Source organism: Salvelinus fontinalis, chromosome 4 (genome assembly GCF_029448725.1).
Source record: "Salvelinus fontinalis isolate EN_2023a chromosome 4, ASM2944872v1, whole genome shotgun sequence".
Classification (NCBI taxonomy): domain Eukaryota; kingdom Metazoa; phylum Chordata; class Actinopteri; order Salmoniformes; family Salmonidae; genus Salvelinus; species Salvelinus fontinalis.
In genome coordinates, this window is record NC_074668.1 from 69,382,479 (window position 1) to 69,401,074 (window position 18,596).

The window sequence follows — 18,596 nt, forward strand, 5'->3', positions numbered from 1 at the left end:
ACAGCGGAGGTCAGCCAAATGCCGCTTATTGAAGTAGAAAAAGGAGAGGGAGGGGGGGGGGGGGTTCTTTCTCTCTCAGGCCACAAAGAGGTATTGACAGGGTAGCCAGGTAGGTGAAATTCTTTGCTGCACCATGGTAATGACAGGATAGAAAACATCTCAGCTAAAAGCATTGACCTTCTGGTTCTAGAATGATCCTGTGATATCATCAATAAAGAAGCCTTGGGGTAATCACTCTCTCATTGCATCTTATTGGAAACACAACACAGCTACAAGTCAGGACTCACCCATCACCACTCATCTTGAATTACTTTTGAAAAACTTCTTTAACTAATCACATAAGCTGCCGCTACTGTTTACTGTGTCACTTTATTCGTAGTTATATGTACAGTACCAGTCAAAAGTTTGGATAAACCTACACATTCAAGGGTTAATCTTTATTCTTACTATTTTCTACATTGTAGAATAATAGTGAAGACGTCAAAACTATGGAATCATGTAGTAACCAAAAAAGTGTTAAACAAATATATTTGAGATTTTTCAAAGTAGCCACCCTTTGTCTTGATGACAACTTAGCTCACTCTTGGGATTCTCTCAACCAGCTTCATGAGGAATGCTTTTCCAACAGACTTTAAGGAGTTCCCACATATCCTGAGCACTTATTAGCTGCTTTTACTTCACTCTGCGGTCCAACTCATCCCAATTGGGTTGAGGTTGGGTGATTGTGGAGGCCAGGTCATCTGATGCAGCACTCCATCACTCTCCATCTTGGTCAAATAGCCCTTACACAGCCTGGAGGTGTGCTTTGAGTCATTGTCCTGTTGAAAAACAAATGGTAGTCCAACTAAACGCAAACCAGATGGGATGGCGTATTGTTGCAGAATGCTGTGGTAGCCATGCTGGTTAAGTTTGCCTTGAATTCTAAATAAATCACTGACAGTGTCACCAGCAAAGCACCCCACCACCATCACACCTCCTCCATGCTTCACGGTGGGAACCACACATGCTGAGATAACTCTTTCACTTACTCTGTGTCTCAAAGACACAGCGGTTGGAACCAAAAATCGCAAATTTGGACTCATCAGAGCAAAGGACAGATTCCCACTGGTCTAATGTCCATTGCTCATGTTTCTTGGCCAAAGCAAGTCTCTTCTTAATGGTGTCCTTTAGTAGTGGTTTCTTTGCAGCAATTTGACCATGAAGACCTGATTTAAGTAGTCTCCTCTGAAAAGTTGATGTTGAGATGTGTCTTATTTGAACTCTGTGAAGCATTTATTGGCTGCAATCTGAGATGCAGTTAACTAATGAAGTTATCCTCTGCAGTAGAGGTAACTCTTAGTCTTCCTTTCCTGTGGCAGTCCTCATGAGAGCCAGTTTGATCATAGGGCTTGATGGTTTTTGCGACTGCACTTGAATAAACTTTCAAAGTTCTTGACATTTTCCGGATTGACTGCCCTTCATGTCTTAACTTCTCTAGGATAGGGGGCAGCATTTTCACGTTTGGATGAATAGCATACCCAAATTCAACTGCCAGCTACTCATCCCCAGAAAATAAGATATACATATTGTTAGTAGATTAGGATAGAAAACACTCTGAAGTTTCTAAAACTTTGAATCATGTCTGTGAGTATAAAATAACTTATTTAGCAGGCGAAACCCCAGGACAAACCATTCAGATTTTTTTTTTTGAGGTCACTCTTTTCAATGACTTTTCATTGGGAAACCAGATTTCTAATTGACTTGCTTGCAGTTCCTACCGCTTCCACTGGATGTCAACAGTCTAGAGAAATTGGTTGAGGTTATTTCTTTGTGTAATGAAGAAGTACGACCATCTTGAACGAAAGTCACATTAAGTGTCCTTTTAGATAGAAGTGCGTAACCAGAAAGCTGGCTATAGTTGGTTTTAATCCTGTATTGAACACAGATCATCCCGTCTTCAACTTTATCGATTATTAATGTTAAAAAATACCTAAAGTTGTATTATAAAAGTAGTTTTTTGGCAAAGTTTACAGGTAACCTTTGAGATATTTTGTAGTCACGTTTGAGCAATTTGGAAGCAGTGTTTTGCTGGATCAAACGCGCCAAATAAATGGACATTTTGGATATATATCGACGGAAATAAATCGAACAAAAGGACCATTTGTGATGTTTATGGGACATATTGGAGTGCCAACAACAGAAGCTCGTCAAAGGTAAGGCATTAATTATATTTTTATTTCTGCGCTTTGTCGCGCCTGCAGGGTTGAAATATGCTTATCTCTTTGTTTGCAATGGTTCTAACTCAGATAATAGCATCGTATGCTTTCGCCGAAAAGCCTATTTGATTTCTGACATGTTGGTTGGATTCACAACCAGTGTAGCTTTAATTTGGTAATTTTCATTTGGGATTTAATGAAAGTTTAATTTTTATAGTAATTAATTTGAATTTGGCGCTCTGCATTTTCTCTGGCTTTTTGCCAAGTGAGACAGTAGCGTCCCGCCTAAACTCAGATTTTTGGATATAAATATGAACTTTACCGAACAAAACATACATGTATTGTGTAACATGAAGTCCTATGAGTGTCATCTGATGAAGATCAAAGGTTAGTCATTAATTTTCTCTATTTCTGCTTTTTGTTATTCCTCTCTTTGGCTGAAAAAATAGCTGTGTTTTTCTGTGGCTATGTAATGACCTAACATAATCGTTTGGTGTGCTTTCGCCGTCAATCCTTTTTGAAATCAGACATGTTGGCTGGATTCACAACATGTGTAGCTTTAATTTGGTGTCTTTCATGTGTGTTTTCATGAAAGTTTGATTTTTATAGTAATATATTTGAATTGGGCGCTCTGCATTTTTACTGGCTTTTGTCCAAGTGGGACGGTAGCGTCCCACATATCCTAGAGAAGTTTTAAAGTGATGGACTGTCGTTTCTCTTTACTTATTTGAGCTGTTCTTGGTCTTTTACCCAATAAGGCTATCTTCTGCATACCACCCCTACCCTGCCACAACAACTGATTGGCTCAAACGCATTGAGGAAAGAAATTCCACAAATGAACTTTTAACAAGACACACCTATTAATCGAAATGCATTCCAGGTGACTACCTCGTGAAGCTGATTGAGAGAATGCCAAGAGTGTGCAAAGCTGCCATCAAGGCAAAGGGTGGCTACTTTGAAAAATATTAAATATATTTTGATTTGTTTAACACTTTTTTGGTTACTACATGATTCCACATGATTCCATATGTGTTCCAAAAAAATGAGTAGGTGTCCAAACTTGACTGGTACTGTACACCTTTAGCTACCTCAATTACTTTGTACCCCTGCATATCGACTCGGTACTGGTACCACTTGTATATAGCCAAATGAGTTACTTGTTGTATATCTATTATTATTATTACGTATTTTACTTTTCTATTATTTCTCAATTTCTTTCTCACTGCATTGGGCCTGTAAGTAAGCATTTCACTGTTCGTAAACAACAGGTGTGGACTAAGCATGTGACGAAACAAATTCGATTTTGAAACTCATCCTGGCACCATGTTCTGAACAAAATGATACACCATGAATGAAACCAGATTGACCTTGACTGGTTGAAAACAACACACTTGCAGTATGAGCGAATAAAAAAGGAAACCACAAAGAACAACTGATTAAGTCATCATCATCGATCTAGCGTTTTAGTCGGCTTGATGAAGATTGCCATCTGACCAACATAGTACAAGGGTCAGCCTTCCACTCCCCACTGTCAGAGCAGTGACATGCTAACTGGCTAACTTCCACTCCCCACTGTCAGAGCAGTGACATGCTAACTGGCCAATGACAGATCCTCTCCCTCTAACTAATACATCATCCCCCAACAAGACATCTAAAACACACGTGCCAGGCCAGGCCGGCCAAGCCCAGGGACCAGGGAGGGGAGTCACTAGTTACCGCTGATTTCACTGGCTGTGTGAGGACACACAAGGCTCTCTCTACAGGCACTCAGTGATTTGACTGTCTTAGGGTCGGAGTCGATGGCATCCGCCGTGGCAATGTTTTGACAGTATCTTAGCGCGCGCGCGCACACACACACACACACACACACACACACACACACACACACATTTTACATTTGGCTCTATACTCCAGCATTTTAGATTTGAGATCAAATGTTTCATACGAGGTGACAGTACAGAATGTCAACTTTTATTTGAGGGTATTTTCATACAAATCCATTTTACCATTTAGAAATGCAAGTTCTTTATGCATCTAGTCTGCCCATTTGAGGAAGTCAAGTATTTGGACAAATTCACTTAGTGTATTATAGTAGTCAAAAGTGTAATATTTGGGCCCACATGCCAAGCACACAATGACTACATCAAGCTTTTGACTATTCAAACTCAGATTCATTTGCAGTATGTTTTGGTTGTGTTAGATTTTGCCAAGTGCGTAACTTTGTGTTGCATATTATGGGTGGTCAGGGTCAATAGATTCCGGGGTCAACACCCTTCTAGGGGCAGAATAATAAAACAAGAAATAGTTGAGATTTTTCTGGTGAATTTAAGACTTTCCTGATAATTTGGTCAATATATACTAACCACAACTGAAATACCAATAATTTCTGTATTACTATAAACTGTTGGTCTAACTAACAGTTCAGAAAGGAACCATGCGTGACAATTTCTTGGTAGAACAACTGAGAAAGTCAGTTCTGGGGTTTGATTGAATGTTTGCTATGTTGCGTAACGGCTTGTATTGAATGACATGTTTCCCCAAAACGTTCAACTTCCTTGAACAGACTAAGATAGCCTACATTTGCTCCGTTTGGTGGGTGTGCCGAGGTGTGGCTTGAAGCAATGAGTGATATATTTGAAGGGAAGCGGTGCATTTTGAACCCACAACCGAATCCCTCCCCGTTTTTCAACTGGTCGTTCAGAACACCCCGTTTCCATTTAATTGAACGTTGCATTACATGTTTTTGTACTGAACCTAGCCCTGGTGACTTTTCTACTCCAAAATTCATGTAAAATGGTGACACCATTAGAATATAATTTCCCCCTGGTCCATATTATCAGACTGGTGTGTTATTTAGCAATAAGCATTATAACCTGTAGCCCAAATGATGCAGCATAGTGGCTATAAATAAATAGGCAGAAACATGGGGTTGCCCATCTGTATTTGTGCTAATCATTAGCTAGTTCAGTGCTTCCAAAACCTTTTTGGTCATGGCCCCCTTTCATCATGGTGGAACATCACATGCCCGCCTACCCCCCTGGAAGAATTAGTATGGTGATTAGGTTGTTTAAACATGACGAGTGTTTTATCCCCACAATTTTGTCCTTCAAATTTGTTTTCTAAACATAAATAAGGAGTATAGGTTGCTAGTCAGAGTGAGACAAGCAGGCTGCCTCTGACTTGGGAGAGTAACAGGCTTGTTTGAGGCTACTTCCTGAGGTTCAGAGGAACAACTTTTCTCTAATTCTGTAGCCTACTACAAATCAGTTGTTTCAAAGTTTATATTACTACAAAAGCTGTCTTTGAACTCTCAAAAATGTGCCCAATATAACTATTTCCAAGTATCACTGGTTTTGAAAAATAACACACACACGCGAGATGCTCATCTCGTCACTTCGCAATTTAAACTTTATCACTTGAAAAAATATTTTATATACAATTATTATTCATGTTTATAAATTGACCATGTTAAATGAGAATGTTCTTTATTAGTTACAAGTTAGTTAACAAACCCTTTCTCATTACAAGACGTGCAGGGGTATGGGGGATTCAATCATAACATTAGGAATTGAGTAGTACTCTATAGTGTAAAGTCACAGAAAGCCAGTAGCTACAGTGGAAAAAATATTTCCAAACCATTAAATTCATTATGGTACAGTGCCTTGAGAAAGTATTCACCCAGTCACTACAAAAAGATACAGGCTCCCTTCCTGACTCAGTTATCGGACAATAAAGGAAACTGCTCAGGGATTTCACCATGATGCCAATGGTGACTTGAAAACTGTTACAGAGTTTAATGGCTGTAATAGGAGATAACTGTGTATGGATCAACTACATTGTAATTACTCCACAATACTAATCTAAACGAAAGACTGAGAAATAAGTCATGTTCTTTGTGCCTCTAGCTTTCTCACCGAATCTTTTTCACAATGAATTCAGGATTATCCATAATCATAGTAGTATCCACATAGTAGTATCCACATTGTAGTATCCACATAGTAATATCCACATAGTAGTATCCACATGAATGTAGAAGTGTTCAGAAACATTCTATTCTTACTCACAATAAAAGTGACTCCAAAATGACAATACATTGGTCACCTTTCAGTTTCTATTGCGCAAAATATAACCAGAAACTACAAAAACAAACTGCAAATGCATCCGAGTTTGTAGTCACAAGCTTGATGTATTCATTGAGTGCAAGGAATATGGGACCAAATACTACACTTTTGACTACTTTAATACACTTTGTGAATTTGTCAAAATACTTATGCCTTATATGAAACAATTGATCTCAAATCCAAAATGGTGGAATAGAGAGTCAAATTTTTATAAATGTAGCTTCACTGTCCAAATGCATATGGAGAGGAGTGTACCTGGCATTTGAACATGAGCTAAAAGCATTCTGAAAATGTGATTTGACCACAGGGAAAAAGCTATGTTTATAAAATACTGCAAATTGCAGGTTGGCTTGAACTGAGCCCTTTATCCCTTAGCAGTTCTGTAGTCTGAGGTGGTCTCTCTCATTTGAGGGGCTATACTGATTGTGGAGCCTTCCAGGCTTTGCGCTTAGTGAATTAGTCACAGCCTAAACAGGTTCTCTCAGGTCTGAGACGGTGTGTGTGTGCGTACGCGGGTCAGACGGGACAGCAGGAGACTGATCTCACCTGACAAGCCCTCAAACATCTTCAACACAGGGAAACAGGATTCAGTGTTCAATAGTTTGTGTCTTTTCTAGTTGACTACAATTTCCTCTGAGAAAGGGCTTATTTCGTGTGTGTGTGTTTGCATGCGACTGAAAGTGGAAGAGAAACTATGGTGTTGTGAATCATACAGGCAAGACACACTCTTTGTGAGAATTTCAGTATCTCTCCAAGTCAACCATAGCACATAAAAGAGGAAATTAATAAAGTCTAAATGGAAGTAGTAGGGGAAAGTTGCTTTCTAAAAGTCAGCCTTCTTACCTCTTTTCTGCATGTAGGTGAACAGGTCATCCAGGAATTCCTTTCTGTTGGGGTCACTGTCAAGCTCATACAGCTGAAGGTGAAAACCATTGCGTTTCAGTAAGTCTTATCTTTTGATACTTTTAAATATACCACTCAAGTCCAACATGCATTTGTATTTATTGAATTGCTTCCAATCAATTGGCTAACTAAAGGAAAGCAGGAAGTATCATCAAGCAATCACTACAAATAAATAGTAAGGGTTCATTATATAAAATCTGACCTGTGACCTTCTCTATGAGATGAATAACATTCTTTCTTTACTGCTAGATAGGTATTTGATGACCTGTTGTGTTCTGAGTGCTAACCAAAGCCTGGTTCAGCCATAATGTGCTCCAGACCAGATACGTACCTTAGCAAAGTCTCTGGAGGCCTCTCCTCCTCTTCCTCTTCCACTGTCATTCTCATCAGCCCAAGCAGCGCTCCCATTCTGCGGAGAGATGACAGAATAAACACTCAGTACACCCAAGCATAGACACATTTGGGGCTGTGGCGGTCATCCAATTTTGTACGCCGGCTATTGTCATGTAAATGACTGCCGGTGTCACAGTAATTGACTGATAATAAATAATAAAACAAATTTATAATTTCAAAGACTCCACGCATACAAGCCGCTGATGTGCGCCTTTGGAACATCTACATTTAAAAAAGTTTAATAAATCAATTTAACCCTTTAGAACCCATAGCGTACTAGAACACTGACTGTTCCTATAGCAACCAAGCAGGGGCTCATTTCAATTATACAGATGGGATGTATGGACGGTGAATGAGTCAATCACCAAAACTTGGTTCCTTAAATTCCTAATATACCTCTTCCAGTCTTGACCATCTCCTGTTGAAGCATACACACTTCATGAGTAGACCTGACAATAAATACATTTCCAAAAGGCAACTCCTGTAATAATCGCACAATGTAGCAAAGGTGCTAATGAGCAGTGTTACACTCAAAGGCCCTTCTTTAGAATTACTATAGTGGCCGCAAACTGCCTTTTTTTTCCTACAATAATATCTGTGTCTAGCTAGCTAGCCAGCCTGTTAGGCAAGAAAAGTTGTGTGTGGCGGTGAATATAGGCTGCGCGTGCGAAGCATCAACCTCAGCTGTCACTTTCGCTAACTAGCCATACAGACAACTAGCTAACTAGCCAACGAAATGGAGATTAGTCATTTGTGTTTATCTGTTGGGCTTAGGTCACAACACCTCCTCCATGCTTCACGGTGGGAATCACACATGCAGAGATCATACCTTCACCTACTCTGCGTCTCACAAAGACACAGCGGTTGGAACCAAAATCTCCCATCAGACCAAAAGAACAGATTTCAACCTGTCTAATGTCCATTGCTCGTGATTCCTGGCCAAAGCAAGTCTCTTCTTATTATTGGAGTCCTTTAGTAGTGGTTTCTTTGCAGCAATTCGACCATGAAGGCCTGATTCACGCAGTCTCCTCTGGATGTTGAGATGTGTCTGTTACTTGAACTCTGTGAAGCATTTATTTGAGGCTGGTAAGAAGAAGGGTATGTTTCATGATTAACGACTCATGGTGTAATTGTAACATACAAGAACTCAAGTCCTTTTGTTCACCTGACCTAGAATTCCAATCAAATACCGACCGTATTATTTCCCAAGAGAACTCTCCTCGGTTATCGTCAGAGCCGTGTATATCCCCCCGCAAGCTGATACCGAGACGGCCATCAAGAAACTTCACTGGACTTTATACAAACTGGAAACCATATATCCTGAGGCTGCATTTATTGTAGCTGGGGATTTTAACAAAACTAACTTGAGAACAAGGCTACCGAAATACAATCAGCATATCGATTGCAGTACACGAGCAGGTAACACGCTCGACCATTGCAACTCTAACTTCAGCAATGCAAACAAGGCCCTCCCCTGCCCTCCTCTTGGAAAATCTGACAATGACTCCATCTAGTTGCTCCCTCTCCAAAAGACAGAAACTAAAACAAGAAGCGCCCGTGCTTAGGTCTATCCAGCGCTGGTCTGACCAATCGGATTCCACGCTTCAAGATAGCTTCGTTTACGTGGACTGGGATACATTCCGGTTAGCCTCAGACAATAACATTGACATATACGCTGACTCGGTGAGCGAGTTTATAAGGAAGTGTATAGGATATGTACCCACTGTTACTATTACAACCTTCCCTAACCAGAAACCGTGGATTGATGGCAGCATTCGGGCAAAACTGAAAGCACATACCACCACATTTAACCATGGCAAGGCGACTGGAAATGTGTCCGAATTCAAACAGTGTAGTTATTCCCTCCATAAGGCAAAGTGTAAAGTATAGAGACAAAGTGGAGTTGCAATTCAACGGCTCAAACACGAGACGTATGTGGCAGGGTCTGCCAACAACACGGCACGCCTACCAAAGACTGTGGGCTCTCCTTCTCCGTGGCCGATGTGAGTAAAACATTTAAACGTGTTAATCCTCGCAAGGCTGCCTGCCCAGACGGCATCCCTAGCCGCATCTTCAGTGCATGCGCAGACCAGTTTGCTTGTCTGTTTACGGACATATTCAATCAATCCCTATCCCAGTCGGCTGTCCACACATGCTTCAAGATAGCCACCACTGTTTCTGTTCCCAAGAAAGTGAAGGTAACTGAACGACTATCACCTGGGTCTCGACCCCGCTCTGTGCAACTGGGTCCTGGACTTCCTGACAGGCCGCCCACAGGTGGTGGAAGTAGGAAACAACATCTCCACTTCACTGATCTTCAACACTGGGGCCCCACAAGGGTGTGTTCTCAGCCCCCTCCTGCACTCCCTGCTCACCCACGACTGCGTGGCCATGCACACCTCCAACTCGATCATTGAGTTTGCAGATGACACAACAGTGGAGGTTTGATTACCAACAACGACGAGACAGCCTACAGGGAGGAGATGTGGGCCATCGGAGTGTGGTGTCAGGAAAATAACCTCTCACTCAATGTCAGCAAAACAAAAGAGATGATCGTGGACTTCAGGAAACTGCAAAGGGAGTTTTTTTGATAGTGATTGTACACAATGGAAGACAAAATGAGTGTTACTCCTATTGATATGAATCTGCTCTTCAAAACTAAGTTAAAGAACAAATGACAATTAGAAGTTCTTAGAGCAGTGTGTTTGAAAATGTGTGAGAAAATGAGCTTTATCTTGGAAAATTCTCAGTAATCTACAGCAGCATTATAGAATTCTATTGGGATCTAAAAGGTTATTATAAACTGGGTGGGTCGAGCCCTGAAAGCTGATTGGCTGACAGCTGTGATATTTCACATTGTATAGCTCGGGTATGACAAAACATTTGTTTTTATTGCTTTAAATTAGGTTGGTAACCAGTTTATAATAGCAATAAGGAAGCTCGGGAGTTTGTGGCATATGGCCAATATACCATGGCTAAGGGCTGTAACCAAGCACTCCACGTTGCGTCGCACGTAAGAACAGCCCCTAGTGGTGGAATATTGGCCATATACCACACCCCCCGGGCCTTATTGCTTAAATATACACCCTCACAATTTTTATTTTAGGCAGGTGTAAAGAAACATGAAGAAAATGTATTTCAGAAGAACCAAATATGAGTCGGCCTACTGTATGTTATCTGGCTATGCGCCATGCTATAGACTAGTTCATTTAGCTGACAAGATATGCTTATCAGCCTCGTGCCATTATTTTATTGTAAGAATAATATAATTGAACTTGGCAGAATAAAATAGAAAATATATTTTTCCCATTCCGGAGCGAGTGCGCATATTTCAGAGGTTATGTTGAGCGTAAAAGTGTTCATTTGAAACAGGCCCTACATGCTAGATTTAGAGTTATTTGGCAAATTTAGTTGTGAATGATAAACATTAGAATGTCTTAGAAAACAAAATATAAACTCAGCAAAAAAAGAAACATCCCTTTCAAATGATATTTGGATTTTTATTAAATAACTTCACAGATCTTCATTGTAAAGGGTTTAAACACTGTTTCCCATGCTTATTCAATGACCCATAAACAATTAATGAACATGCACCTGTGGAACGGTCATTAAGACACTAACAGCTTACAGACGGTAGGCAATTAAGGTCACAGTTATGAAAACGTAGGACACTAAAGAGGACTTTCTACTGACTCTGAAAAACACCAAAAGAAAGATGCCCAGGGTCCCTGATCATCTGCGTGAACGTGCCTTAGGCATGCTGCAAGGAGGCATGAGGACTGCAGATGTGGCCATGGCAATAAATTGCAATGTCCGTACTGTGAGACGCCTAAGACAGCGCTACAGAGAGAGACGACGGACAGCTGATCGTCCTCGCAGTGGCAGACCACGTGTAACAACACCCGCACAGGATCGGTACAGCCGAACATCACACCTGCAAGATAGGCACAGGACGGCAACAACTGCCTGAGTTACACCAGGAACGCACAATCCCTCCATCAGTGCTCAGACTGTCCGCAATAGGCTGAGAGAGGCTGGACTGAGGGCTTGTAGGCCTGTTGTAAGGCAGGTCCTCACCAGACATCACCGGCAACAACGTCGCCTATGGGTACAGACAGACTGTCGCTGGACCAGACAGGACTGGCAAAAAGTGCTCTTCACTGACATCCTCCTCCCTCTTGTGGTACCCTTCCTGCAGGCTCATCCTGACATGACCCTCCAGCATGACAATGCCACCAGCCATACTGCTCGTTCTGTGAGTGATTTCCTGCAAGACAGGAATGTCAGTGTTCTGCCATGGCCAGCGAAGAGCCCGGATCTCAATCCCATTGAGCACGTCTGGGACCTGTTGGATCGGAGGGTGAGGGCTAGGGCCATTCCCCCCAGCAATGTCCGGGAACTTGCAGGTGCCTTGGTGGAAGAGTGGGGTAACATCTCACAGCAAGAACTGGCAAATCTGGTGCAGTCCATGAGGAGGAGATGCACTGCAGTACTTAATGCAACTGGTAGCTAAACATCTGTGGAACTTGTTCAGTTGTTTAATCTTGTTACGTTCATACTCAAATTTACACGTTAAGTTGCTGAAAATATACGCTGTTGACAGTGAGGACGGTTCTTTTTTTTGCTGAGTTTATAATGGGCTGAGTGATGCAACTATAGGCATCTGTTATTTGCCTCAGGCTGCACACCTTGTTCTCTCATCAAGTAATCCTATTTTTACCCCTCCGACTATTCACAATTTAATCTCTTCTTCACTAATATGTAAAATGTGTTTTTATTTAGAATGGCCCATTACCAAATGGGTAGGAACAGGGGCAAATAGCAGGTCATCAAGATGCACTCGAATTGTGAATGGAGGCTTCTTTCCCGCAGTTTAAATCACGCCGGGCAGGCTACTTCAGTTTTATAGCCAAGCAGCTGAGAAATAAATATAGTAGCAGCTGGGATCCTCCACATTTTAGTGGCAACCATCAAAACTCTGCTTTCACACAGGATTGCATATAGAAATGACTGGGATTATAAGAATGCTTATTTCACTTCACACGTGCTACAGGTGATATTCCACCTAAACTCTTTATGCCATGGGCTCTCCCAACCATGTTCCTGCAGCTACCCAGTGCTTCATTTACGAAACCAAGTGGAATCGGTTCGGGAACATCAATCGTAAGTAACATGTTGTTTTTACAACGAAACATATTTAAATAAACTGTTGCTAGCTGCCATCTCTGCACGCTCGAGAAAGGAATGAAGGAGAGGATAAGATGGAAACGCATGGTGGTGAGATATTTTGAGGCTAAAAGGTAATGTTTCAGCATATTCTTTATGATATATAAAATATTTAAAAAAATGCCCTATTACTAGGCTATTTAAAATAAAACACAAATTCACTATAATTGTAAGCAAACTCTGTAAGCCGTCCTGCACAAATCAGTGAACCAACAGCGTCACATAGGCCTATACGTTCTCTCCCTGACTCATGGATAGAACGTTTGGAGCATTTCATAAGGTAACCAGTCCATCCAGTAGGCTATGCATAACACAGTCCACACCAAAAAGGCGATTACTAAAATGTGTGTAATTTTGGAGCATAGGATAGACCAATTATGTACCAAAGACATCTTAAATATTTTTGTTGTTGTATGTTTTTCTTCCATGGGTAATATGCAGTGATTTTGGATTGCATTTACATTGATGTCAGAGTGGTTAGAGGGACAATAGAGCCCCGAGTACCAGGCCAATAGCACCCTGATGGTCGTTAGCGAGTTAGGTACTACCAATGCATGTCCAGAGTACATAAGAGATTACAGTGACTCAACGGTCACATAGAGTTTGACTGCGGTCATGACTCATGACTGCCAGTGTGGCGGTAATACGGTCACCGCGACAGCCCTACAAACACTCATAAAGCATTTATTTGGAACCTGTGAGTGAAGCCTAAGGAGTTGTGTTCCTCAGAAGCTCCTGTGCCCTTCCCCCATTAGCCAACATCTCCATTTCACCTAAACCATCTACATCTGGGCCCGGACCCAGACCTGCCCCCACCAGGCCTTCCAACCCAGCTGGATACCTTTGGCCCCTCCATCCCTCAACCCAAACGCAGCTGCAGCAGGCAGCCAGGTTCATGGGGTGTAGGAAGGCTGACAAACAGACTGGTCAGTAGCCCTCACCAGAGGCGGATTGGTCATGGGGGGGGGGGGTCACTCAGTGGCCCCACAGGACAGAAGATAAAGGAACATAGAAGGTAGAAGGTAAAACAGTATGTGCAGAACAGGAATTTCTCCTTTAAGACAAACCCAATAAAAGTATCAGGAATCAAAACAAGATCCGGACAGGAGAGAGAAGAGAGGGGCTGTTAATAGCCCCAAGCCCATTGGTCAGTACAAAAGAAAACTCCTGAAAATGAGAGGCAGGAGGCCAAAGGTTGCCAAGGCCCCAGAGAGCAAGTTATTTTCACCCGCTCACCTACTGCGCTTGTGTACATCTATATCTTAATGGTTGCTAATGGTCATGCAGTCTAGATAGATATTGATATCAGCTTAAGACACAGATTTCAATCCAGTTATGATTGAACTATCACTAAGTGTTTCTAAGTAACTGGTCAAACAAATAGCTTTTCACAATAAAAATCAAACACTTTAGGTGTAAATTTCCACTAAGGGCTCAGACACACCAATAGCATTGGCTGGTTGAGAGTACTTTGCACCTGTGAACAGAGCGACGGCTGTAATTTGCGCACCAATTTAACAAGTAGAATCTGTGAAAATGTGAGCAGTGAGACATCCACCAACGGGTGGTCCATAAAACACAGCGCGCATAACAAATCGTCAGACGAACACTAGATCCACATTTGGTGCAATGTGTGTGTGCTTCAAGTAACAAAGATTACAACAGGACCATCAAGTACACAGGCAAAATAGTACATTTAGAAACCTTTATTAACCCCCCAGCACACTATTTGGTTGCTTTTGTTCAAATTGGACAATTAGAAATTATTATAATAGCAGATAATTCAGATTATGACCATGTAGAATCCCATATACTATATACTATACTATACTATATATACTTTATTTACTTTTTCATTCAAAATGTTGCTATCTGTATGTCATAAACGACATTGTTGTTCTCTTTTCCATGTAAAAAGCCATAAACCTAGATCTGTCACACTCAATCATTTCACTAGTCTGGCTAACACCTAACTCTCAAAGTCCTTCTGACTTCAGAGTCTGGAATGGCTCTTTGATGTTATCGGCACAATGCTTCGATAATGAAGGGGGCTGTGCTTTTACTGGTTGTCTCTCCTCTGTCTTTCTCACTCAAACAACCAGACGCACAGCCCCCCCCCCCCCCCTTCCATTACAACGGCTGGATTTTCAAATCCAAACAGCGAGAGGTCTCAACCCCAGAGAGGAAAAAATGACATTTGAGAGAACCAAATCTGTAAGTGAGTGACTCATGACTGAAGATCTAACTAGATCTAACTACCAGTATATGGATCGTCGTTGACACGTCAAGTAAGTTTTTAATTTGACGTGTCAAATAACACAATTCTATTATAAAATGTTGTGTGTGCTGAATTTGCACGTGCAAGCCAAGCGCCACCATTACGATCACTGTCAAAGCTGTACAATACAGCGTTGGAAATAGGGCATTATTTGTTCGACCGAATGAGAAAACATCTGTGTGAGCATTTGACATTAGATCAAGATCAAACGAGCAGGATCAAACATTTTTGCAAATATCTTTGATACAGGATGTTATCAGCAACTTCTGGGGTATCTAGCTAGCTTTAGCTAGGTACCTAGCTAGCACCAATGCAACCAGCCTGAAAACAATGAACAGAAGAAACTGAAGTAATTTTCAATATTCTTAGCAATGATTTAGGAATCCATGTGAGTAAGTATTAGCTAGCCACTTGTTCTCCTATTGAAATAACTAGCTAGCCTGCTACTTAACCCTGTTGCCCAAAACTAACGCTATAAGCAGCCAGCTAGCTTAATCTGGCTACTATGGCTTGACCGGACCAGGTTACCTGCTGTGCAGCTAGCCACAATAAGGATTAGCAACTATAGTTGAATTTGTGGTTTGGTTTCAATATAAAAGTGCCTATTTGAAAGTGATGCAGAAGGTTATAATTGGTGGAATCATGCCATATTTAGACTAGATAATGTTAAACATGGTTGGAGTGTTGGAATGTGGAGCAATGAAATGGGATATCAGTCTACTCGGTGACACCCAGAGAACACAACTGTGAAGAGTACGCAAATAATAGCTTCGTAGCTCTTATTGCAGGACTTTGACTGTGGGAAATCACCTCCTCATTCAGCCTATTGACATTCATATTGTACTATGCAGCCTTATCTAACGATTGGGGATCAATGAAATGGGGTATCAGCCTACTCAGTACCCAAGTGCTTTTTCCCCAAAAATCCTCAAGAGTTCAGGCTCCAAAACATCCACGTTGTATTGTTTTTCCTCTAGAAAAGTGTACATAGTAGGTTGACTGGTACAGTAAATGTGGCTCAATTCACAGTGGTTTCAGAGTCCCGCAATAAGAGCTACAATGCTAATGTTCTCTGGGTGTCACTGATTAGACTGATACACCATGTCCATTGATCCACAATCCATAGGTAAGGCTGTACAGTGAAATACGTATGCCCCCAATGCAATTCTAAAGTCTAATACATCCAGTGTGATTAACAGATGTCAAAATTACCAAAATTATTGTCTTTGTTGATTTTATATAAACATTCCAACCTCGTTTAGCATGATCTATTCCATCAAGGCATGATTCCACTATTTGTATTATTTGCATGACTTTCATTGAGATCGAGGCAAACCGCAAATTCCACTATTGTGGCTAATCCTTATTGTGGCTAGCTTCACATAGGCGGGTCCGACCACCATTAATCAAATAAGAACTGTCTTATAAATTAGGGTTATTTTAGATGATGACACTTAGCTAGCTAAGATGTCGTTTTGCTATGTTTTGGGGGAAGAACATTGTTTGCATCCATCAGCTAGGCAGCTTTTTTTTTATGACCAGCACTGTCCAGAGATTGGGGAAGTGTGTCTGCGCTCGTATGGGAGCGGGACGGGCGCGAGACAAAAAAACTTCACCAGCATCATAGCATACGTATCGGTGAATCGTTGTGACATATGAACTACGAGTGATTACACGTTGATTACAGTACGTCAAAAATGTATGAACGTCTTAAATTATTGTAACATGCTGTCATATTCAGGTGCTGATTGGTCAAAAAGCTTATTTGACACGTCAAATAGTGTCATTTGACGTGTATCTTTTTTAACACGCAAAGACCCAAACGGCATTCCATACTGGTAGCCCCCTCCCTCCATAGGGTGAATATAAAATATGATAACTAATGACAGTGAGCATTGACTGTTGGGTTATTGGCTGCCATTTGTTAGAGTACACACATGCACACATCTCCCCAAGGGACACTCTGTGCTGCACTGCGCTGTGAGAGCGGGGGTCAAGGTGTGTGTGACATCACAGGCAACAAAGGTCTGTGTGATAGAATGTCACAGCTAAATGACAGACTTCCAGCGTCTGGGCCAGCCTACCTGTCCACTGACCCACGTCTGTCGAGGCTACTGCCTACCTTCTAACCGACAGTCTGCTCCAGGGACCAGAGGATTTCCCCTTCCCTGGACTTACCCTCCTAAATGGACAGCTACTGGGTATATAGGCTTGTAAATTCCTCGGTCTATATTCTGTCTGTCTATTGTTAGCAGCACCACTTCACCAAGTCAAATTCTGGATGAAAGTGATTGTGATTATGCTCTGATCCTACAAACTAGTGATGCACCAATATGACATTTTTGGCTGATACCGATATTTACCTTGTAAAAAAAAGAAACGATAAGAAAAAATAAATACAAATACAGTTAAATAGTTACACTAACACACAGCGGTCTAAGGCACTGCATCTTAATATAAGAGGCGTCACTACAGTTCCTGGTTCAAATCCAGGCTGTATCACATATGGCCGTGATTGGGAGTCCCATAGGGCGGCACCCAATTGGCCCAGCATCGTCCTGGCCGTTATCGTAAATAAGAATTTGTTCTTAACTGCCTTGCCTAGTTAAATAAAAGGTTACACGCACACACCAAAAAGTTACTTTGTTTGCAATGTCCCCCTTACCAGTATAACAATTTATTTCACTTACTTGCTGTGCTGTTTCGTTGTTCATTTGTTCAGTCGTTTCATTCTTAACCAGGATTTCTATGGGATGCCGTTTGGATCTTTGCATGTCAAAAAGATACATGTCAAATAAACTTGTTGACCAATCAGGACCTAAATATGATTGCATGTCACATAATAATTTAATGCGTTCATACATTTTTTACATAGTTATTACACATTGATTACCCTATCACTCATATTTCATGTCACAACGATTCATCGATATGTATGCTATGATGCTGGTAAAGTTGTCTCGCGCACCTACAGTGCTGGTCATAAAAAAGCTAGCTAGCTCATGGATGCAAATAATGTTCTTCCCCAAAAACAGAGTAAAACGACATAATCTAGGTGTCATCATCTAAAATAACCCTAATTTATAAAACAGTTCTTATTTGATGAATGGTGGTCGGATCCATCTATGTGAAGCTAGCCACAATAAGGATTAGCCTCAAGTGGAATTTGCGGTTAGCCTTCAAAATAAAAGTATGGCATAATTCTAATATTAGTATTAATTTTCTCAATAGGGGGTGCTGTTGGGACCTTGTAATATTTACGTTCCCAAATTAAACTGCCTCGTACTCAATTCTTGCTCGTACAATATGCATATTATTACTACTATTGGATAGAAAACACTCTCTAGTTTCTAAAACTGTTTGAATTATTTCTCTGAGTGAAACAGAACTCATTCTGCAACACATTACCTGTCAGGAAGTGATATTTCTGAAATCGAGGTCCCTGTTCTGAGGTCAGTTTATAAGTCCCCATGTAAGCCA

At 41.2% G+C, this 18,596-nt stretch overlaps 1 protein-coding gene across 3 annotated transcripts in view; it reads right to left on the minus strand.

The window, feature by feature from the left end:
- Positions 1-18,596, minus strand: part of LOC129852711 (AT-rich interactive domain-containing protein 3B-like) — an 84,396-nt gene that overhangs the window by 30,696 nt on the left and 35,104 nt on the right. For all 3 annotated transcript variants that reach the window (XM_055918328.1, XM_055918329.1, XM_055918327.1), the window contains exons 3-4: positions 7,551-7,628; positions 7,160-7,232 (exon numbers count right to left, since the gene is read on the minus strand). In XM_055918328.1, the coding sequence (XP_055774303.1) occupies positions 7,160-7,232; positions 7,551-7,628 (151 nt within the window). The remainder of the gene's footprint in view (positions 1-7,159; positions 7,233-7,550; positions 7,629-18,596) is intronic.